This window comes from Blennius ocellaris (assembly GCF_963422515.1).
Source record: "Blennius ocellaris genome assembly, chromosome: 22".
NCBI classification, from domain to species: domain Eukaryota; kingdom Metazoa; phylum Chordata; class Actinopteri; order Blenniiformes; family Blenniidae; genus Blennius; species Blennius ocellaris.
In genome coordinates this window covers 2,895,738-2,920,424 of record NC_137671.1, presented here as the reverse complement: position 1 = coordinate 2,920,424, position 24,687 = coordinate 2,895,738, and the positions used below count along the sequence as shown (strand labels likewise).

General features: G+C 41.6%; 1 protein-coding gene across 5 annotated transcripts in view; it reads right to left on the bottom strand.

Moving 5' to 3' along the window:
• sfmbt2 (Scm like with four mbt domains 2) overlaps window positions 1-19,682 on the bottom strand; it is a 48,702-nt gene extending 29,020 nt beyond the window's left edge. For 4 of the 5 annotated variants that reach the window (XM_080518179.1, XM_080518182.1, XM_080518181.1 and 1 more), the window contains exons 1-4: window positions 19,493-19,682; window positions 9,943-10,136; window positions 8,976-9,088; window positions 2,405-2,645 (exon numbers count right to left, since the gene is read on the bottom strand). In XM_080518179.1, the coding sequence (XP_080374305.1) occupies window positions 2,405-2,645; window positions 8,976-9,088; window positions 9,943-10,045 (457 nt within the window). In that variant the 5' untranslated portion in view covers window positions 10,046-10,136; window positions 19,493-19,682. Of the gene's footprint in view, window positions 1-2,404; window positions 2,646-8,975; window positions 9,089-9,942; window positions 10,137-13,510; window positions 13,644-19,492 lie in introns of those variants that run through there. The other variant, XM_080518180.1, reaches the window with a different exon arrangement.
• Between the last annotated feature and the right edge of the window lie 5,005 nt (window positions 19,683-24,687).

Sequence of the window (24,687 nt, the reverse complement as noted above, 5' to 3'; positions counted from 1 at the left end):
ATGATTTACGCTTCAGTTTGCATCAGATAAGTTGTCGACATGTCGCTTGTCCATCATTTAAAAGAGACAAACGGGGAAAAGTCAAGGTGAAGCTGTCATGCAGATGGTTAATAGGAGCCGCTGACGTGAGGTTAGTTAAAACTACGTCTTTTATTATAACTCCGGTTTTTCCTATAGAATGTGATCATTGGTGGTTTGGTTCATTGGGTCCAGGGTGTGTTGATCCACTCACAGTGTTGCAGTGGGTTTTTCTCGATGTTCACCGGGACTTTCGGGAGTTTGTAATCTGAGGATAACTCGTCGAAAATCTCCTCGTTGTCTTTATTCCAGTTAGTTAAACAACTATCGGCACAACCAGCTTTACAAGCTGTACTAGTTTGTGTTTTCTTGGGAAGTGGCGAGGCGACGTCTTTTAATTGTTTCTGGATGCAGTTCAACACAAAACCTCTTTGTTCCTCGCTGCGCTGGCTTTTCCACAATGTTTGAAACTTTAACTTTTAAGCGCTTTTATTTTGGTAGTCGTTTTATTTGACCTGTTTTGTGCTGCAGTTTCATTTTCTGTAATAAGCTTTTACTTTCTTTCGAAAAGTCACATGAAATAAATAGATAAATAGATAGATACATGTTATAAATATTATTATTATTTTGTTTGATAACTTTTTTCACTGTTTTTCACATTTGCATTTTTTGTTACTTTCATGGATCTCAATTTTAAGTCTCATGAACTTTTGACTGAACATTTCACTTTATAAATAATTCAAAGTTTGAAGATGACATCAACTCTGGTCAGTAAATGGTAAATGGTGGACATGGGCACTCAATAATTATCCACCTTTGATTTATTGTGGGTGTTTTAGGTGTGTATAAATACAAACAGTGATGTGTGATGATGTGACTTTGTGTTTCTGTTTGAATGAACGTAGGCGTGTCCACGTGACGGCATGTAAGCATGTTTATTTGTTGTTGTTTTTCTTTTGTGATTTTCTCCTGAACGGTGACGCTTTTCTCCCTCCAGGACGTGAACACCGACGTCTGGTGAGCGACGTAAAGGCGAGCGACGAGAGGTGTTTTAATCCTCCCATCTGGTGCGTTTAGTCGTTTTCTTATTGGTTCCAACCAACCGTCAGTAGTCGTTTGACTAAATCATTGTGATACAAACCCAATTTTGCAGTTCCCCATTTTTAACATCAATAGTTGTAATAATACTTGTGATCATTAGAATTTTATTGATTTATTATTTTGAAAAAGTGAGAATATTTCAGAATCATAATTATTCAACATTAATACACGTAGACTGCAATCAAAGTAAAATCTGAATATTGACCATTTGCACTGACATCTTGACGGCGATGTCACTTAAAAGTGTGACTTGAGTGCACTCAGCACATTTGTCCTGTTTCAAATCAGTATATATAAGTACAATCAACACATTATATGACTGCGAATTCAATTAAACCGCCCGGATTTATCGTCACTGATTGAATTATGATTTCAGGGTTTTTTACACTTGAGTGAATTAATGTCTATTACATACATGATTTAAACCAAAGTGCCTAAAAGAGCAGTGAGAAGTTAAAAATGTTCAAGGGAGCTTTTAATGTAATTGGTGTTTTACTCGTGTGTGCTATACTTCAACAACGGTGTGTGTGTGTGTGTGCGCCTATGTGTGTGTTTGTGTATGAAACTGCGAATGTGTGAACGTCGGTGTGTGTATGTGCCTCAGCGTGCCTAAGCGTGCCTCAGGGTGCCTCAGTGTGCCTCGGTGTGCCTCAGCGTGCCTCAGTGTACCTCAGCGTACCTCAGTGTGTCTCAGCGTGCCTCGGTGTGCCTCAGCGTGCCTCGGTGTGCCTCAGCGTGCCTCGGTGTGTCTCAGCGTGCCTTGGCGTGTCTCAGTGTGCCTCAGCGTGCCTCATTGTGCCTCAGCGTGCCTCATTGTGCCTCAGCGTGCCTCAGTGTGTCTCAGCGTGCCTCAGTGTGTCTCAGTGTGCCTCAGTGTGCCTCAGCGTGTCTCAGCGTGCCTCAGTGTGCCTCAGTGTGCCTCAGCGTGCCTCAGTGTGCCTCAGTGTGCCTCAGCGTGTCTCAGCGTGCCTCAACGTGTCTGTGTGCCTCAGCGTGCCTCAGTGTGTCTCAGCGTGTCTCAGCGTGCCTCAGCGTGTCTCAGTGTGCCTCAGTGTGCCTCAGTGTGTCTCAGCGTGTCTCAGCGTGCCTCAGCGTGTCTCAGTGTGCCTCAGCGTGTCTCAGCGTGCCTCAGTGTGCCTCAGCGTGTCTCAGCGTGTCTCAGCGTGCCTCAGTGTACCTCAGCGTGCCTCAGTGTGTCTCAGCGTGCCTCAACGTGTCTCAGTGCGCCTCAGCGTGCCTCAGTGTGCCTCAGCGTGCCTCATTGTGCCTCAGCGTGCCTCCCTACCTTCGGGGGGCATGAGGGTCTTGTGGTTCCGTGCGCACCAGCCCACCGGGTGCAGCTCGGCCGTCATGACGTCACACCAGAAGTCGGCCTTGCGGTCGTCGCCGAAGCCGCAGAAGCGCAGCAGCAGCAGCTGGCCGCAGGTGGTGATGATGGTGGCCACCCAGTAGGTGTCCGGGCTGCTCTTGTTGGCCACCTCCAGCTTCATGCCGGGCTGGAAGCTGCTCTGGAGGCTGACCTCCACCTGCGGGGGGGACGGAGGGGGGGGGGGGTGTCTCAGTACACCTCTAAGAAAGAGCTCAAGGTCCGCTACAAGCAATCATGGAATAACAACATTCCTGCAAATGATGTCATCGTTTTAGCCTTTTTCTATATTAACTTAACTTATTAACTAATAAGTCGGCAATAGTGTAATAAGATATTTAATCCGTTGTCGTACTAACGTTCTGACGCGATCCCTTTCTTGAAGCAGCATTAAAAAAAAATCCTTTCAAATCATAATAACTGCAGCCAGAAATGTAATAATACATAAATAAAGCTGAATTTCTCCTTTTTGGAGGTTTTGTGCAGGTTACTCATCAAAAACAGTTGTAATTACTTTTATTTCTATTCTATTGTATTTTATAATATTCATATGTACCAGATTGCTGCAACAAAACAATTTCCCTTCGGGGATGAATGAAGTAATTATCCATCCATCCATCCATCTAAATTATTGTCTTGAATATATTAAAATTATGACACTAGTGGTTGTAACGAGGTGGTTTATTACAATTATGAGCTCATTATTACCTAAAATAATAAGTTGATTGTTTCTCTGACCAGGCAGCTCATTCATGATTAAAGCTATATAATATAAAAAAGAATGATTGGGGAACCAATAGTAAAAGTTTATATCTTATAAAGAAAAATGCAAGAAATAATCGCATCAGACTTACTGTTACCACTATTTTTTACTCATTTATTTTTTATTCATAAACTTCTAGTAGAATTTTAACAGATTTTAGCTTTAAAGTCATTCAAAAGTCACAATCTCTCTGTACACAGCCCATATTACATACAGTTAATAGTACATTATACTTACTTTACTCCCGATATCTCAATAAAGTTAGATAAATAAACTTGCCAAGCATTGCACCTTCATTTTATAATTTTCAATGAATTGAATATTAATAAAATATTACTTTTGCACACAATATGCAAATGTTTAATTATAATATTTGACCAGAATCATGAAAAAGCAATCTGTAAAACGCCAGTAAATGTTGTAAACTGACTGCTGTGTGAGTTTATAGAGACAACATATGGCTTGAGGTGCTTAATTTAGCTTTATAACTTGCAAATATTTTTTGATTAAGAAAGGGATTTTAATTAAATAAATATCAGTTTTACCCTAAACTCAATTCCCTGTACGTCCTGTTTAATCTCTTGCTAATGAGCCACATCTATTACGTGTTCCAGGTTTCCTCAAAGTGCCCGTAAAGCTGCGGCAGAAGTTTTGCAGGGTCCTCGCTGACTCACGGCGCCGTATCTGTGTGTGCACAGCGTTTATCTGCGCACACAAGGTTTACAACGGACTAATTGAGCGTTCTCGCTTTCACTTTCACCTCTAATTGAAGTGAACTTTGATAATGAAGCCCATCTGATACTGCGATTCCCCGTCAAGACTGAACCGTGGCTTGGTGACATGTCGCGTTTTTTTTTCCTTCGGGAAGTCGACTCGAGTAAAGTTGTGTTTTCCTCGTTTCCACGGAGACAGAATTGAGGAGTAAAAGTTTATACAGAATGTGGAATCGACGACCTCAAATTTCGGAAGAAAAAAAACGTTCGTAATAATAAATATTCGCCATCCGTCAGTCAATGAGGGGCTTCATTTTGCTTTAAAATGCACAAATCAAGTGAGTTAAGTTGTTTTAAACCAGGGTTCTGCAGCCTTTATGAACTGAAGATCCACCAAATCAAATTTATGTAGAGAAAGAAAACACATTCGACCTTTAAAATGAGGCCGACGGCTCTGAGAGCTTTATATTTGGTGTTTATAGGCACTAAAATGTGTGTTCATGAAGTTTCAATTACAATTTAGGATGTTTTTTTTTACAGAGCTGTTTTTTTTTTCTATTTTTTCCTCATTTTAGTTATAGTCATTAAACCAGAAAATGTGCAACCACCTCTTAGTCCTTTTGAAAAGCTAAAAATAAGATAAAATGTTTATTTACGTGTAATTCTCTGAACTCTTCGGAGAGCCAGAGCCACAGGTTGCTGACCTCTGATCTAAACTTTTTCCTTACAACAATATACATCTCGTTTTATCTCCTCGTGCAACTTTGACGCATGTCGGAGGTTTTCTTGGGTTTGTTTAGTGCAGAGGAACTCAAAACTGCCTGTAAAAGCTATTTCAACAAGAAAAAATATGAACATATATAGGGAGACTGGCACCATGTGAATAAAATTCAATTAAACCGAATTAAAAAAAAGACACAAGTATGGAATTCTGACTGCGACGTTCCAGCTCCAACCAGGAAGTGAGGTGAGCACAGGTGAGATTTATTGGCGCTGCCTGCTTTCCTAAAAACATCCTGGCTGCGCCGCGCTGTTGCTAAACAAAAAGCCTTTCAGGTTGCCCTTGTGCTGGGAGAAAAGCAATAAATCTGTATATGAATGCGGCGCGGCATAATACATTCCCTCCATAGCCACGGGCCGCCGTGCAATCCTTGAACACTACAAGCCCGACAGGATGTTCGCATTCAACACACACGCACGCACACACACACACACGCACACACACGAGTGAATGGAAAAGCCAACATCTTAGAAATAAACACAATGCAAACGGCCCCGTGGCTTCCTGCTGCAACAATGCAAACGTGCTGTATCACTCTGGCTGGCTTATGTAAGACAGCTAACCCCGACTGTGTGTGTGTGTGCGTGTGTGTAGGGGGAGGTGGGAGTTGTGTGTGTGTGTGTGTGTGTGTGCAGGCCCAAGAGAAATCCCTGTTTCAATTTGTCCAGGCAGAGCGAGCGAGAGAGACGGAGAGATATGAGGGCTGCACTTTACTGAATCACATTTTTTATTTATTTTTTTTTCTGGGGAATTCATGGTCTGTTTCCCAGTGACTCAATCCACTTACCAACGAGGCAATTTAGCCTCCCCCCCCCCCCTCTCCCCCCCCCCCCCTCCTCCGGGGACGGCGTGGACGGTTTGTCCAACATCGCTCATACCACCGCCGCCGCATTCTAATCTGGCTCCTGATTGCGCTCAACGCTCCGGCTGACGTGAGCAGCTGAAACACTGACACACTTCTGTAAATCTTAAATCACCAGCGGGGGACCACCCACCCACCACCCACCTCCCCACTACCCCCCTACCCCCCCACCCCCCCTGGATCCTGGAGCCTCTGAGCTTCACGGAGGCAGACAGCTGGCCTGTCGGTCAAACGCGGAGTCATCGGACGCGGATAAAGGCCTCGGCGTTGAGCCGCCCATCTGGCCGGCCGCTGTGATGTAACCAGCTAATGCAGCCAAAGCCTCGTCGTCATTGTTTGGTTGTTTGGGGGGGGGGGGGTACTTTTCACTCAGGAAGCTTTATTTGCTCTCGTGTATTAAATCAAGAAATATTGATATTAGTTCCATTAAAAATTAATTGCTAATGGACCGACGTGAGACGTAGTTTGAATTTGCTTTAAAGAAAACAGCTAATTGGATGATGTCCTTAAACAGGCGCTCCCAAAATCAACAGAGAACATAAGAAGCTTTTTTCTGCTCAGAAATGTTTACATTTTGCACATCTCACTTTCTTACTAATATTTTTGCACTGCTGTTATTTTATATTTTATTTTATTCTCTTTTTTGTGTATATACTTACTTATTTATGTATGTCGGCAAAATAAGAATTTCATTCACTGTGAAACCTGGCTTTTACTGGTGATATGACAATAAAACACCTTGAACCTTGAAATTATGATCAGACACTAATGAACAGGCTGACGGTTGCCCTAATCTTTGTATATGTAGTTTTTCCTGTTGCTCACAAGAGCCTCCAATCCGGCTAAACCACCAACAAAATAGCCATTTTCACATTTCACTGTATTTTGCACCAGAAAGTTTCATTAGAATCGACTTTATGTTGAGATTGTAGTCATTATTAAGTTTGGTTTCGCACAAATGTTGACATTTCCATCACGTACACTCAACACGGCAAAGAAACACTTCAAAAGTTTAAATGTAAAGGTTGTTACGGCACTATTTTACTGGTCCAAATGAGTTGAACATGACCATATTTGGACATAAAAATAGATTGAACACATTTACTGCTAGAAAAAGACTTTAAATAAATAATGAAAGCAATAATATGAGAAGCTTCGTGCTTCGTTGTATAAAACTCAAGACAAGGACTTATGAAGTTATAAAAAGCTTTATGTTGGGAGAAATGTGAATCTTTATTGTGTGAAAGGAATTTGTACATTTGTAAAGAGAAACTTGATGAGAAGTGTAAATATCACACTGTGAAGCTTGAACTCAGTGTCCTGAGATTTTAACGTCATCATAAAGTCGGACATAAAGTTTCTGTGTAAAAAGTGATAGAAACATGTTATTGACTGTGGTTAAAGTGTGTTGAGCAGGTTGTGTGTGTGATCGCTTTTATGAAGGCCTCTGAGAGGTGAAAAGTGTAAAAAAATTCAGATTATCTGCTTATTGCTTCACGAGAGATTTGAGTCGACGCTAACTTTTAACCAGACCGACAAAGATAAAGTATCTCTGAAGCTTCGACGGCCGACATTAAAATAACGAGACAATAAATCTGACATAGATTTAGCAGAAAGCCCCTTTATACAAAAACAAAAAAGAAAAAAAAAAGACGCTGAGCGGTGTTTATGAGGAATTACACAAAAGGACAATTTCCAAATCCAAGCGTGTAATCAGTGGTTTGCAAAAGCATCGCTCACATTGTCTTCAGTGAACGGGAACAAAAAACAAAACAAAACGCAATCTAATTACCATCTGGTCATTATGAATGTATTCAGCGTCGCCCTGTGAAGTAAATTCATGGCGGTTTTGGCGCCGTTCTGCTGAGCTCAGCATGAAGAACAACAACGTTCAGAGGGACGCTCGTTCGCTCCCGCAGTTATTTTGGGAAACGCCGCAAATCAGCGAGGAGGATTATTTCGCCGCACAATAGAAGGTGTGCCCCCACCCCACCCCCCCCCCCACCCCAACAGGTGGATGTGACTGGAGACGGCGCCTCCATGCAGCTTATCGTTTCTCACAAACCGTGAACACGTGGTGAATAAGTGGTCAGTTGAGGAGGTCACATGACTCCTCGCTCTTTTCGGAGAGGAGGAAACGATTGCAGCATGTTGTGGCGGCGGCGGCGTGATCGTTTTCCCGACATCGTCGGCGAATGTAAACGCGAGAATGAGACATGCGTCACTTGACTGCACGGTAAAAAAAAAATCAAGATTCAGGCTGCAAATCCGATCATGAAGACTTTACGTCACAGCGGTAGATTTCTTTTCCACACGTTGTTTTCAAATTGCGATGAGTCCGATTTCAGGAGAAGCTTTTCCTGCCTGGTGAGATTAAAATCTAACCGTCTGTGTCGCACAGCAGAAAATAATCGAGCTGTTTTTATTGACTTGAAAAGAAGCACCTGTTTTAAAAACTGTCTGTCAAAGACGAACAGAATCTGCCGAATGTTTCTTACTTTGTCGATAAAAACACGAGCGAAGCTCAGAAACAAAGCCTCTTAAAGTCATAAAGTTCTACTTTCAAGCTTTAATAGGAAAAACTGTGCATGAGGAAGCAACAAGAATCACCTGGAAGTCTCATTAAAGATTGACCAAAGTCAAAAATATACTTGTTTATGTCTCGGAAAGCTTGAAATTGATGGTTTTTTTCCCTACTTAACAGTTTTATCTGTTTTAAATATTCCACAAACAGAAAACCACAAACTACCATGACCTTCTTCAACCTTCTTTACTGTCAAAATCGACACGGGAAAACCTAAATATCAAGGCAAACGACTGCACGCGTTTCGTTTCTAATCAATCTGGCACTGCCAAAACCAAAGAAAGCTAAAAATATCACCGGCAGAAGTACAACTTCTGCTAAAAGTGTTCGGGGCAGCTGTTTGTAAAAAAAAAAAAAAAAAAGACTTTCAAATCGATTTTTACCCCAATTTTAAGGTCCGAGTGACGCCAGAGAGGCAAATTAAATACGTGAGAGCTCTAAAATGATTCTGCAGAAATGCTGTTGCCGTGCAAAAACCCACTTTGTTACACTTAAAATAACCTGATAGAAAAAAAGAAGGAAACACATTTCCAGTAAATCCGCCCGAATGAAGCGATTTGACCCGGACGTGTTTTGGCAGACGAAGGGTTAAAATGACTCCCTCATAGCTTAACTGGTGAGTAGTTGTTGTTGTTTTTTGTTTTTTTCCTTTGCGGTCTTTAATATAACTCACAGTTGCCTCACGCCTAAAACTTCCCTCTTGATTTCACCTTTAACTGACTTTTCTCCAATTAACTCCACGACACGTTTAAAGGACATCTGGCGAAGGCGGACGGGGGACACTCACGTGCTTGAAGGTGGTGTGGGGGGCGGCGTTGGCCCCCTTCTCCTCCATGTACTCCTCCCAGTTAAACTCCGCCTCCTCCTCCGCCTCCTCCTCCACCTCCATGACTTCAGCATCTGAAAACACAGGCCGTCGTTCATCACTCTGCCTTCTGGAAATCAATACAGGTTGGACAAAGGCCCCGTTTCCACGACAACTGTTCTCCGCAGACACTGAAAACTCAAAACTTAAAAAAAAAAAAAATGACTATGACTATGGCTATGACTCCATCTCCGTGGAAACGGCTGGAAAATGCAACTTTTTTTTTTTTTCTTCTGAGACTTAATTATTAATTAACTAATCGATCCGTCGCGGTTTTTTTCTTTCACGCCTAAAAACGCTGTTTTGGCCCCGCCTACCGTTTCACATTGGGTGAGAGACGTATTGTATTATTTCAAATTGGAGAAAATTCGATTTGTGTTGAGGTTCTGAAAAGGTGTCGGGGCCTTTTCTGACTTTTTTTTTAACAATCCATCTTACAAAGGTGCAGAAGTGATTCTTTACTCAGTATTCTGGCTGTACGACTCACTGAACGTCTATAATATTTGTGTTTTACAGGTTGTTTTTTGGTATAAGTGACAGTAGGGGCAAGGAGTGTGTCGTTTGTGTGAGGTGGAGTTTTTTGTTTTTGTCTTTTCATATATAATTCAGAAAAATTGTAATTGTTGTTTCTATATCTCTGTCCGAAAGTTAATCGAACATATTAAACACTAAAACGCTATTTTGAATGAACAAAGTGTCTTTCAGTGGTGATGATGATCCGTTTGAAATATTCTGACGTTTCCAAAAATGGTGTTTTCAGTGGCTCCGCCCACCGTTTTCATGTAAACGGACCCATAAAACCGTTTTGTTTTTGTTTTTTTTGCATTTTCACATGAAGAAGTCGAGGCCTTCGCCTGTTCCTGCGTTTTCCCGGGAGGAAGACTCTCACCCGAGTTCAGCTCCTCCTCCTTGCCGTTGGTGGGCCCGTGCAGCTTGGCGGCGGCGGCGGCGGCGGCGAAGGCCGGCGGCTGCTCCTGGGGGCGGGACTGCATCCTGAGGCCCGCCGCTACCGGGTGAGCGTTGACCTTTGACCCGAGGCTTCGCCGCTGCTACTCACTGCATCGTCGGCGTTCCTCCACAACCCTGCAGCACGGAACACAAGTCGATCAGTTGATACGACGATAATCACGAAGCTTCCAGCTGTCGGGAGGAATCCAGTTTTACTGGTGGTCACGGTTCGCTGCACTTAAAAAAAATATATATATATATATTTTTGTGAGGATTTCGTTGGGAAATGTTTCACACTGCAGTCCTTTTAGAAGCTGCTGCTTGTATGAACTTAATGATCACATGATTCAAGCATAAGTCAGATGATCTCTGGGGAATCCCCCCGAGGAGAAAACACAAAACACAAAACAAGAGAGAGAGAGAGAGAGAAAAAAAAAGCTGTTTTCAAAGTGAAACTGAAGTAATTTTCACATTGGAGTGTGGAACCTGTAATTTGGTTGGCTCCTCCTCCTCCTCCTCCTCCTCCTCCTCCTCCTCCTCCTCCTCCTCCTCCTCCTCCTCCTCCTCCTCCTCCTCCTCCTCCTCCTCCTCCTCCTCCTCCTCCTCCTCCTCATGCATATTGTGTGCCGGCTGCGTATGTTTGCATACCGAAGCAAACCTCCACCAGATAACCAATCAGAGTCCAACCAAGTAGAAAAACTGGAATGACACCGGCGCAGCGGCGACGCACGAGGTCTGCCCGCAGCGCCGGTTCAGAGAGGTTGCAGGTCTCGATTTCCCTCGCCAGCTTCATTGGGAAGCCCAAACGAGGAAGTGTGGCTGCGAAGACGACTTTGCAACAAACAGGAACCAATATTTAACACGTCAAGCCGCCGTTAAGAGTTTTATCAGCTGGGCTCACGTCGCGTCTGGAAGGTTTCGATATCAAGCACAAGAAATTATCAGTCCGTTTTTGTAAATTTGAGGCTTTTTTTTTTTTTTTTCCTCTTTCTTCCATCTACGTAGTCACAAAACATCCTCAGCATCCTTAAACACACAAGATGGTGGAAAGAGAAAGGAAAGAGTTCAATCGTTATTTAAGCTGCGTACAAATTCAATTAAACTTTTCTCAGTTTGATCACCATGACATGAAATACTTTTCACGAGTACACATTTAATAATACAGCCCCAAGATGGTTAATTTTACTCTCCATTCATGACTCGCAGCGCAGAGTCTCCCTCTCTCTGACAGCCAATCAGCTCTCAGCCAGGCTGCATCACACACACAGCAACGGGGTCAACCACACCTCCTCACTCAGATAAAAGTTGCTGTCAACTCCTGGCCCACAGTTGCTTTTAGACACTTCCTGAGTCACTCTCACGCTCAGATTCCTCGCTAGGAATATTTAGGCTGAGCTGGGAGCGCAGAGAGACTCTGAATATACTTGATCACAAGCTACAATCGCAGTACTTCAAGAGAATGTGGAATATAAACGCGTAAACATGTATATATATGTAAAGTCTGTCACATGAACTGCATGATCGATGTTTGTTAACAGTTTAGAATCTAGTGTTTTAAGTAATCCCTCCATTTTTCCTCTCGGAGGAAGTCTGCTGAGCATTTTTCACCGATTTGGACCATTTAAAACACAAAACTACCGGAAAAATAGTATCAGACAGACTGATGATGAAATCCACAATTGTGAGTCTTTTCAATCGGTCACTTTATGAGCAGTATATCTCATATACACATAAAAATATTAGTTTCAGCCCTGATAATATTGTCTTTTCATTCAACCAGTCAGTGACATTAAATCCTATTTCCTTCTTGTAAAACACTTACATCCAGTTATAATCCTCCTGCTGCCTCAATACGTGTTTTCATCTCAGTAAATATGGTTTATTACCGCTTACATTTCATTATGTTCCTGCAGAAAAAACACCTTGTTTTCACAAGCGATGAAACGACTTCACTAAATACCGTAGTTCTGCACTTCCTGTGTCGTAAAACACTTTGCACAAGTGCTGAAATGTCTCACCGCGCCGATCAAAGCCGTCCGCTTCATCTCTATCAGCGTCAGAGTTTAAAAGCAAAGACAACAAAGTCCAAAGCAGCAAGACGAACTTAGAAAAAAACAAAAAAAAAAAAACACGAAACTGTTTTATATCAGAGGTAATGTGGCTGCGGTTTGCCCTCTAATCTACAACTGCTGCCCCTCCTGTGAAGCGTCACACCCCCCCCATGGTGACGAAGGCTGCTCCACCAGCAGAACAAACAGCACACACACACACACACACACACACACACACACACACACACACACACACACACTGCATGTGAAGCCAGAGAGGAGCTGCACATTCCCACAAACAGCAATTAATCCGAAAGTCGCACCGCCATGCTGCAGTTTTCACGTTTTCAATCAAACGTATAAAAGAACACAGGCTTGTTCTAACTAGAAACTTTGATACGGAGTCATGTGATCTTTGCGCCGGTCACTTAACTTAATTCTTACATTAAAGAAAAGGTTAAAAACGTCATTTGACTTGATCTCAGTGAACCAGACTGAGGTTCTATTAATAGAAGGTAATGAAAGTCAATAATGTAAGAACTGACAGGTTAGAAGAAAATGACGAGCACACAGAATAATTACAAAAAAATAAAACACGTGCATGAAAGTCAGTTTCCTAAAAGCATTAACAGGTTTTACTCCTTTTTTAACTTATCAGCCCAATTTAAGTGAACTTAAATTTTGCCGAATAAGAATAATCCGTTGATAAACATCTGTATTTTTTATTTACATGATTTTTCTGACCGACTGTTGCCGTGCGAGGAAAATGAAAAAAAAATCTAATTTTTCCATTTTAATCACGAATGTCGCGAAGAAACAAGTGCGAGCTCTGATAAACTGACAATGAAGTGACGGCCAATGGGGTGGAAATGTTATTTTATACGCGATAAAGTCAATAATAACAGCAACTTCCACTTGATTGAGGATTTTGCCAACCTTCTGATGCCCACATCTCAGATTGGCTTTAAACCCTATTAATTAATGGAATCACTAAAATGTGTGTTTCTCTCCTTCGGGAAAGTTCCTCCACTCGTCGAGTTTCCCCACAACAACAAAACCACTCCAACCTAATTCATACTGTTCATCGTCGACTTTAATTACAGGTGAGACGCGCACTGTTGGGATCAATCCCAAAGAAAACATCAATTTTTTTACGTTTTTTTAACAGATTTCTTAAGAGTCACACAACACAACACTGAGATGTTAAGTAGTTAGTTTTTTAACATTTGACTGTATTCAGTATGAGAAAGTTTCATTCAAATGAGCTTTATGTTGATATTGTAGTCATTTTCTACAGTAACTGCTTGGTTTTGTGAAAACTGCCTCACTACCAGAACGTTTTAAAAGGAGCACAGCTGAAGAATTAGCTCGTCTAAACGCTTTTTCTTGAGTTAAAAACCGACCGCCGAGAAGGCGTTTAACCGACAAACGACATAAGAAGACGTAATAAATGCTCACCGTCGCAGCGCCGGGGCATGTTTGTGTCTTGGCTGCTGCTCGGTCACGCCGCCGTCGCTTCGCCACTGACTCACTCTGCCGCTTTCCACCCACTTTCACCAAACCTGGCAATTAGCCGCGGCGCACGCCGCCGTCTCTCCTCCAATCTGCCCCAGAAACAACTTCTACACTTCCAAACAGCAGCGCTACCAATCCTGCCGACGACCTGGGCCACCCATGCTGTGATGCCAGACACACACAAAAAAAAAAAAAAACCCCAACAAAACAAAAAAACAACAACAATCCTCTGAGGAAAAAAAAAGGTTTTCGGGTTTAAAAAAAAAAAAAAATGCAGAGAAAATGAAAAACTACTCGGAGCTCCTGTGTGTTTGTAGAACTGTGAGGCTCCAGTACAAAGGCTGTGACAGTCTGCACAACCACCCCACTGTGTGTGTGTGTGAGTGAGTGTGTGTTTGAGTGTGTGTCATCCCCCCCCCCCACACACACACACACACACAAACACACTGTCGTCCCACAGTGGCTCAGGCATACATCCATTGCGTAAACAAGCTGAGCTAATTTGGCTCACATGACGCTGCCCTCTCTCCTCCCTCTCTCCTCCTCCTCCTCCTCCTCCTCCTCCTCCTCCTCCTCCTCCTCCTCCTCCTCCTCCTCTCTCTCACTGTTGATCCACGCCTGTCGTCAGCACGCGGCCCTCGCCAGCGCTCATTAAAACTCATCAAACTCCACTCAAACCCTGCTATTAAATAGTAGGAGGAGCGGCTCACAGCAGCTCCTCAATCCTTTTTTTTTTCTCTTCTCTCTTAAAAGGCTTTGTTTTTCCCACACAGGAACTTTAGTGGTCCCAAACTTAGTGACGGGTTATAATCCTGCATCACAATAATCCAATAATCCGCACAAAAAGGTATCGATCTCAAGAGAAACTGTAATTAATCGCTGCTGCTGCTTCTTTTTTTTAAATATATATATCATCTTAATCTGATTATTATTGTTTGTGCACTTTTCCCAACAATAAGGCAATTTAACACGCTGAACAATCAATCTATTGACGGGAATAGTGCTGAATCGCAGCCCTGTTGCAAGTTTGTCCTGTACGGCAGTCTGACCCCCACACACACACATAGTGTTTGTGTTGGTGCTCAGCTGCTCTGCACGTTTCACATGTCTCTCTCTCTCTCTCTCTCGCTCGCTCTCCCTCTCCGAAATATTCACAGCTCTTAGTGGCCTCATCAGTCAACAGGTCATTAAACTGATCCCGTTCCAATAATCTGTTAATGATCCGAATTGGCCTCTGAAGACCGGCTGCTATTTTTACCTCCTGATGGTTTATTAAATCGAATATGTAAATAATGGTTAATTCGAATACGCTGTTTGATGGACGGAGGTCGTCGCACCAAACACACCATGTCAGTAACGTTGCATCATTTAACGACGTCAGAAGTAGATAAACGTACATTTTCTATCAAAGCTGAAATAGAAACGCCGAACGACAAATAAAGTGGACATAGATGAACAGAAAGTGGCTAAAATAGACAGAATAGATCAAAAAAAGACATGACGTCACCAAAAGACGAAAAAGCACCAAAGTCTGCAGTTCAAAGGCTGAACTCAACACATTTGATGCAAACGTGTCGCATGTTTAACGGCAGGATGTCTCTTATCGGGACTAATTTTACGTTTCGGATGTTTGAAGGAGTCAAACCTCAAAATGAAAGTGACACTATCAGATGCAGACTAATGGAAAAATTAAAAAAAATTTAAAAAAATCTCCCAGAAGCTCATGGAAACAACTGGAAATTTAGAAAATATGCATAAATGATAGAAAAACACAACTAGAACAGATAAAAAAACCAGACAAACTGATCTTGAGCTTTGTGGTTGAAGAAACAAGGCTCGACATGTTTATTCTGAATCTTTTTCAAGCAAGTTGCCAGTTTTTCCCACACGGATTGCATAATTCACTACAGGGCTGTTCTGTCTTTGCCAATTCAAATGTTTTAGCACTGAAAAGCAGGTTCGGGATGGCGGGAAATTTAAATCTATTCTGATGGAAATTCGGAAAAAAAACCCAGCAACAAGTGAATCAGACTGACAGAAACAAAGAAAGATCAAAGAAAGCAAAGCTAATAAACTGAAAAACAACAAACAACAGAGATAAATGATAGAAAAAGAAGCAAAACCATGACACTAAACATCAATTCTCAGCTTTAGACCAGGAGGAAGTGTCTTTAACTTTCTGCTGCTGCGATAGAAACTACAAAATAACAACTTATATAATAGAAATAAGAAATAAAAACTCTTAAGATCAACTGTTCAAACTACGCAGAGAAAAGAACCTATTAAAACGTGGATAAAGTACATAAATAATAGAAAGCAGCCACGAGACGGGAAGGAAAAAACTCATGGAAACATGTGGAATGCAGGAATTTTCCAAATGTATGGGTGGAAAAGTCTCTTTGGCCCAAATTAAAGTATGTTTGCACTGAATCCTCAGGAAGTTAAATCAACTGTGACAGAAACTAACAGAGAAAGAGGGAAAAAAAACTAATTTAACTGACATATAACAATAAAAACGCACAAAAAAAAAGTCAGAATTCATAGAAATACAAACTAAAAAAAACATGAAAGAAAGTAGCAGATGCTTTAAAAAGGTAATTAAATAACAAAAGAAATACAAGCGACCAATGATGAACCACATAAGAAACTGAGTTTTTCTCCACATGTTCGGAAAATTCCGACAAAGTTGACATTTCTAATAGTCGGCTTCCTTTTTTACCTCGGGATAACTTTCCATGTGTTTTTCTTGTTGTCTCCCGGTGTCTATTCTTCTGTTATTTCCACAATTTAATCCTTTCTTTTTGGGGGGTTTTTTTCTCAACCTTTTCTGCCAACATGTGACGGCTTTCCTTCAGATGTGGTTTCGTTCTGCTTTCATTTCAAATACAAAAACTCCCTTCGGGGCCAAATCAAAGAATGATAACACTAAATCATCAAGTTAAATCTGACAGAAATGAACCGTAAAAACAGCTTTGACTGACACACAGCAACAAAAAGCCCACTTAAAATGTCAGACTTGATAGAAACGCAAGCTAACAAACGTGAACGAAAGTAGCAGAAACATTAAAAAGGTCGCGGAATAGCAAAATAAATACAGCAATCCAATGATAAACCAGGTGAAAACAACATTAGTGAGATATTATTCCTATTAAAAATGACACTGTTGGTGTTTTCAGTTGGTGGCGATCCTGCAAAAACATCATTTTCGTATTTCCCCTAAAATTCCCCCCGATGTATTTATCATCTCCGAAAACTTTTCAATAACTTCTGGAATCTTAAAGGTCATATATTTTACTCCATTCTTCTTCTTTTTTAATTTATGACATTCATACGTTTCCCTGAGGTCTTCAAGAATGTTGCCGTAAGACACAACCTACATTTCTCAGCATCTGTATGCATTAATAAAAAGACACTTTTTCAATTATTTACTTTTTCAAGCAGGTCACGTTAAAGAAATGGAAACAAGGAGGCGGAATCTGCTGAAAAGGCACTTTTCCACTTCTTCAACGTGACGTTTTTTTGTGTGGTAAAAAGCGAAATAACAGGGCCGGTCTACCCGCGGAAGGATGTTTACTTGTTTATTCGACTCTGCACGAGTTGAACAAGTTTTTTTTTTTAACCCCGAGGGAAGGAAAACGAGTCCCAGCCGGGGCTTTTGTTCATTCTCCGGCTGTCACGATCACCTGTCCTCCCCTTCTTGCTCCTCCATCTTTAAACCCAGCCACCCAGATTATGTCCCTGGTGGGGGGGGGGGGGGGGGGGGGGGGGGGGGGATTAAACCGGTCTGGGAGTGTTAATCTCAGACGCAGGGACATTTGTTGCCTCAGATTGAGAGGACTTTTTTTGGGGGGTTTTAATTGATTAGCCCCTGATGGGACGCTGGGCATCCACGTGTTGTCCTTCTGCCTTTCTCTAAACTCATCCATGCCAAAGATTTAATGGGGGATTTAGGAGATTAACTACCACTGCATGGGCTTGGGTTTTATTGCATTACTCCCTATTAGGCCCTCCTCTCTCAAAACCCATCCAAGAGCTGTTTTCTTCTTGGCAACTTGGACGTCTGGATGAAACAATTTGTCCAGTGTTTCTCGCAAATTTCTCCAACGTGGAGGCAAACACAGGGCAGTGTGTGTTTTCTTTGCTCGGCCGCAACAGCCTGCGACGCACGCTGAGATCAGCAAAGTGTGAACACGACGAGGCGCGAGCAACAAATGTCCCCCCCCCCCCCCCCCCCCCCCACCGAGATGAAGTCAGACCAGAGGGATGGAGACGGTACAGCGTTCAGCATCACGACGCCGGAAACAACTTCCTAACACTCGCTCAGCGTGTTCGACAAGACGCCGCATCTCAAGCCTTGTATTTGCCTACGTCCCTGCCTTTTATTCAAACACGAGCCGAGAGTTAGTTTGCCAGCAGCAGAAACAAAAAGAGGAAAAGGCGCTCCTGACACGGCGACGACTACGTTGAGCACGCAGATCGCTCATCGGGAGACTGAGAGTGCGTTAAAGTAGTGGATTAGTTTGAAGAAGACAAAAAAAAACACTAAACAGAACAGCTCAAATCATCAAAACGTGCAGCCCACTCATATTGATCCCTCCCTGCAGAGAAGATGCTTCATAGGTATTTCACATTCATGCCCATGTTTTCCATTTTTTCCCCCCATTCTTTAGAAGTATTTCTTTTCTCTCCATGGAAAAGACTATATTTATATATATATATACAAGTCTGAAAGCATAATTTATTCATGCCAGCTTCCACAACATGCAGCATTTTATTGTGCTAAATCTAATCTGGATGAGGAATCCTCTGGAATAATGGAAAAAGGATTTTGAGAAGAGAAAAAAAGATGGGGCATAATTAAATAGATAACGCGCAGGTTTAACCCAACTATCTGCGTAATTCGCTGCGTAATTTACTCCAGCAGACAATAAAGAGGGGAGGGGGGGGGGGGGTAATCTCAATCTGCGAGGGTGTCACCGGGGGGGGGGGGGGGGTTATTCTCAAACGGCCCGAATGATAAAAGTGAAAGAGGAAACGCGAAGTGACATGAGGAAGAGGAGGCTGAGGGTGTAGCCTGTCCGTCCAGCCGCGGTGCTGCTGCGGCTTCGCAGCCAGTCACACTCCTCGACTTTAACGCACTCAACAACTGCAGCGGAAAAAAACTCCCCCGGACTCGGCACATCCACACTTTGGATTTAATTGACTAAACCTCTCTCGTATCTACCCAAAGAAACCGGACCGGGCGCGCTATCTGCCGCCGTTGTATTTTTTCCTCCTTCAAAGATTTTGAAGCTTTTTTTTTTTTTTTTTTTTCTTTGCTCCTCTTTAACCAAACACCAGAACAACCCGCCATGTTGAAAGTGCTTTGACATTTTGGCAGTGTCCGGTGTTTTCCGACGTTTAAAAAAAAAAAAAAAAATACAGAAAAAAAAAAATGTCTCTCTATAAATACGCACCTTAAGTGTGACGGGGAAAAAAAAAAATCCCTCATGACTCACGACGAAGCGAAACAGCGTGAATCCATGACACAAAAAACAAACTTGCTGAAATACTGCGTGGAAATCCGGGATTTATTTTTAAAAAAAATACACATTTCTTATCCATTTGTTATAAGCGCTGTAATAATATCAGTTTCTGAAGAATAGAGCAGGAAAAACATCGCGATAAACGCCGGAATGCCACGCGACAGACGTCATGAAATTCAGCGCGTGAGAGACAAGAGACACTTGGAGTGAAGTTGGGCTCGCGGACGGATCCTCGCGACTGTTTTTCCTCCTCGTTTCTACAGAAACCGCCTCGTGAGCGTTTTCTTCTTCTTCTCTCTCTCTCTTCTTCCTCAGAAACGGAGGAGGAGGAGGAGGAGGAGGAGGAGAGAGAATAACTCCGACCACGCAGCAGGGACGCACGAGCCGTCACCTGTCTTACCTGTCCGAGTTCGTGCGCGTGCGGCTCGCCGCTCCTCCCGGAGACCCCCGCAGGTTTCTCCCTTTTTCTCTTTCTTTCTCTCTCTCTCTCTCTCTTACTCTCTGTCTCCCCCCTCTTTCGCTCTCTCTCTCTCTCTCTCCTCTCTCTCTCTCCCTCCTCTGTCGCTCGCTCTCTCGCGCGGAGCGACGTCTTTCAGCTGCCCCCGTTTCCAATATGGCATCGACCGTGTGCGCATGTCCAAAACAACATTACAGATATTTTCAAGCCAACTCCTTCATTGACCTTTCAGCGCGACGGCACCAGTGTTTTGTTTTGTTTTTTTCCTCCCCAGCCTGTTATAAAAAGGGAAGTGAAGTCAATAAAAACACACACACACACACACACACACACACACACACACACACACACACACACACACACACACACACACACACACACACACTGCAGAGGAATAGAAGAAAAACACAAACTGGGAAAAGCATCACTTTAATCCAGACTGAGCATAATAAAGCTTTAAATACACCCAGGGGCGTTTCTAAGCACTCCAGGGGCAAGAGGCACCTTTCCCCTCACCATTCCATATATATTCCACCATATATATATATATATATATATATATATGTAGTGCCCTGTGACCCTGAACAGGATGAAGATGGAGGGGGTGGGGTGAATATACAGGGCTAAGAGATGACTGCTCTCAGTGTAGAAGAATGACATTAGCAGAAAAAACACAAAAACACTATTTACATGTGCAGTTATAGAGTCTTATGATGACAGGAAGGAAGGAACAGCTAACAAATATAAGTTAAAACACTTTAATTTCATAAAAAATCATATTGAGATGAGACAACGTGACACTTCTGCATTAAGAACTCTCAACTAATCTGTCAAATATAATGTCATTTTGCTCAGTTTTACACTGTCCACCTGGTGTTTTTATTACATATACATTACATACACTGTTTTTGACTTGGTGGGGGGGGTGGACTGTAAAATATACAATTAAAAAGTCAGATATTGAAGTATTCTTTAACAATTGGTTAACGATGGTTTTCACCCTTTCATATATATATATATATATATATATATATATATATATATATATATATATATATATATAAAACGTTTCTGTCTGCTACTTTTGCTTTTACTCCAGCTCCAGTACATAAACCACAAACGTCCATAGAAACATAAAGTTTCTAATCTCACAGAGGTTTGACACCTCATTGTAGCTAAGAAATGTGAAAATTCCTCTGATAAAGGTTTGAAGATGTTGTTGACACGTCTCATAGTCTCTGATTTAACACCACAGTTTCATTTTTTCATTCAAGTTTTTAAATAATAACCATCAATCAGGAGGATTTGTACAAATACTTAGATTAAGATGTGTGTGTGTGTGTGTGTGTTTTGTTGTTGTTGTTCATTTAAAACACATCAATCTTTGTCAGTTTGGAAGAAACAGGAGGAAACCAGGAAGTTACCAAATAGGATCACTTTCGCCAAATTGGGATTAAAAACCTTATTTATCGCCAAAACGTTGCTTGTTGTTTCTCCTGCGATCACTTCCCTCCCTTGAAAAAAAAAAAAAAGCCTTTTAAATGTTTTTTAATTTCACTAATCCAGGGTTCCCGATGTACTTATTAAAGTCAACACTATCCTCTAGTGGTGGGAGCGCAGCGCACCAGGCGGCCACGTGCGCGGCGCCAAGGTGCGCACGTTAACGCGTCACTCAGCGGGGAGTTAATCCCTCTGGTTCAAGTTTTACACGAGCGGACAACTAAAGGAGAAAAGCTGCTGTTTGCACACAGAAAGTGCTTTTAGAGGTTTATTATGGGAGGGCGACACTTAAAACCTGACTTTTTTTTTTGCACTATGTAATCCGTCATCCACGCACTTTACAGTGAAAGTAGCTCATCTTCTTACCACTAAATACGAACATGATAGACTTGGAAGTATATTTTTTCCACTGATTGTTAAAGATCTGACCCGTTCAGCCCTTCACAGTAAAAGCTGCATGAGGAATTTATTCCAGGCATTTAATGAATGTGTGGCAGCTGCGTCATTGTGTCCGCCGCAGCGTGACCTTTGACGAAGCACAAATAGAAAGTTTCCTGCGTCTGTAAATTAAAAAAAACAAAAAACTGCACGTTTTGAAATGACCCGGATGTGAGTAAACTTCTCGAACCTGGAACAATCTGCTGCAGTGTTTCTGTTCGATTCAGCGAAACAGATTAATGTATTGAGCTCCGCAAACAGGAACAATATGCAGCCTGTAATGGGAGGCTGTTTGGCTCGACGGGGGGGGGGGGGGGGTTGGTTTATAAAGAACTGTGTTTCAACTGAAAGTGTAAAAAAAAATTCAATAGAATCTGTCTGCCGCAGGGATTTCCAGGTGGCGTCACTTTCAAGTGCTTTTGTTTTGTGCCAACTTTTTTTTTTTTACAATATCACTGGAAAACAATGTTAAAAAGGGACACAAGGAAGAAATCTTTGTTTATTTCTACATAATAACAACAACCCTTTTCCTCGTTGTGCAGTAAACTGACAGTCCAGACAACCACGTGCCCTTAAATCACAAGAGGAGGACGAAGTGGGAACGGCTTTGTCACATTTCCTGCTTCTTTTTATGGTAAAACCAGCATTTTTCTTCTCACTGAAAGGCAGATAAACTTCAAAACAACAGAAATAAATAGGATTTCTAACAAAGCATATATTGGCAGGAACAGGAGACGTTTTCGTCACGTTTTATTTCGCAACTTTTGATTTGAAGTTAAGTGTTGTTGATTGATAATGGAGACTCGGAGGAGGAGACGCGGCTCCTGGAACAGATGGTGGAAGCGTGCGCCCTCCTCCATTAATCTGCCAGGGCGGGAGGCTTTCCAGAGCGCACGAGAGACAGGATTACTCCTCCTCCTCCTACCACACGCACGCACGCAAACACGCACGCATGCATGCCTCCGGCTTCTGCACAAAAATCATCTCCGCGCCGTAAAAAAAAAAAAAAAATTCCACAAGTTCTTCTAAATTTTCAATGTTAATTGAACGAGATTCGAGCCGTTTTCTCTCTGTTGTCCCGGGAAGGTGGTGAATTCTGAGTCCGCATCGTGCGCGAGCGGTGCACGAGGTGATTTGTAAATGAGGTCAGAAGCGCTCGGATTCCTATTAGCTGCCAATTTGCTCTTCTCCTGCTGTCAGAGCTGCATTTATGTAAAGCGTCGTGTATAATGCGTAATAATGATGATGACGATGATGATGATGACTCATGTCAATCAGACGGAAAGCAGCCAAATCTGCATAAATTCCAACAAAGAGTTCATGTCTTTTTATTATTGTGCTATTTTATCAGCAGTTTGAGCAATTTTTCCATCCTAACACACCTATTTTGTGTCTTTCTACATTTTTATTTCACTGTTTTTCTCAGGTTTCCCCCTTCATTTGTATTTTTTAAACATCACTTTTGTACAATAACCAGGATGTCTGTTTTTTTTTTTCTCATTTTGCACTTTTCCATTGACATTCTGTATTTTTTGGGTGTTTCTCCTTCGTGTCATTTTATCTTAGATAAGTTTGTGCCACATTTCAGTAATGTTTACATCCTGACTGCAGCTGTTTTGTGTGTTCACACTTTTCATGACCTCGTTTAGTTTCAGTCTGGTTAATATCCACTTTTGTAAACCTTTGCATCACCTTTGTATGAGATCAAGTTTTAGTTTTAGTCACATTTATTGTCACTGTGGTCAATTTGTTTTGCTTTCCTTGAAAATCCAGTGAAGTTTCACGTCTCATTTTCACATATTGCATCTCAATTGTCTCGGTCATTTGTGATTGTGTGTATTTATTTTGTTGATCTGTGTGTTATTCAAGCAATTCTTTATCAAATTTCAGCCATTTTTTCCATTTCCACCTGGCTGTTTTCCCACTCTTTAGTGCCATTTTCACTACTTCTTTACTTGTTTATGTGTCTAATTCTGTTAATTTAGCATTTTTCCATTATTGATTTCACTTTTCTTTAAGTTAATTGTTTTTCCTTTTTCTATCTTTGTTGATATTTCTTTGGATCATTTTGCATTTTGGTCATTATTTTCTTAGTGTCATATTTAAAACATTATGTGTCACAGTTTTCATCTCTTTGCAGTGACTTTTCTGTCTTTTTCTGGAGGTTTTATGTCACATATGTCCATTTTTGGAATAATCGTTTTTTGCTGCTGTTATTACTAACCACTTGCTGCTGATACATGGAAATGTCCCCATTATGGCACAAATAATGGATTGTTTTGTCTTCGATTTTAAAAGGAATTGTCTGTTCAGGAAGCTGAAACGTAATAATCTGGGGAAAGGAGGGAAAAGGTTAGGCAAAGGCCTGAAGCATTTTGTGCCGTTTTTCACTACAGTTGATTTTTCCTTTATATCTCAGATATAAAATCCTTAAACCTTGCCTTTTTTGGTGTCATTTTGTTCAGGACAACCTCATAAATGCATTTCTGAAGTATTTCCTTCAGTTTGGCATACTGTATTAAAACAGTGGCTCTAAAAACACCACAAAATTGCAAATTCGGGTGGTAAAAACATAGATTTATTGATGATAAAATTCCTAGACATGCTCAACGAATCATTTTGTTTACTTGTAAAGTAAACCTAAACTATAATTAACTAAAATTTATCAAAACAGGACTGACAAAAACAGTTCTATACAGATATTTACAGTGAAATAGAAGCAATGCCTCAGGCGTTTTTTTTTTTCTAAATGTATGAACAAGTTTCTCTGATTCTGGTCAGAAATCCTTCAATTCTTGAGATATTTTTTTCACAACGGAGAAAGCTGATTCTGTTGTCTTAATGTGGCTGTTGAATTTCAGGCTTGGGTCAATAATTACACCCAGATTTCTGTCTCGTTTCATTGACGAGCAGAATAGAGATCATGTGTGGATGTCAGTGTGTTTGGAGGACGCAACATTACAGAAGATGTAACGTCTGGAGGAAAAGTGCAGGAAAAAGAATAAACCACTGCCCATTTTTAAAACTCGTCTTAAAACCCATTTTTTATTCTTTGGCTTTTACCTCAGCGTGAGACTCTGCTCTGGTTTTAGTGCCTTCGTTTTTCTTTTGTTGTTTTAACTTTTTATGTTTTGTTTATTGTTTTAAATGTTTTTATTTTGCCTCATATTTTTATTTCAATGCACTTTGTCTCAGCTACG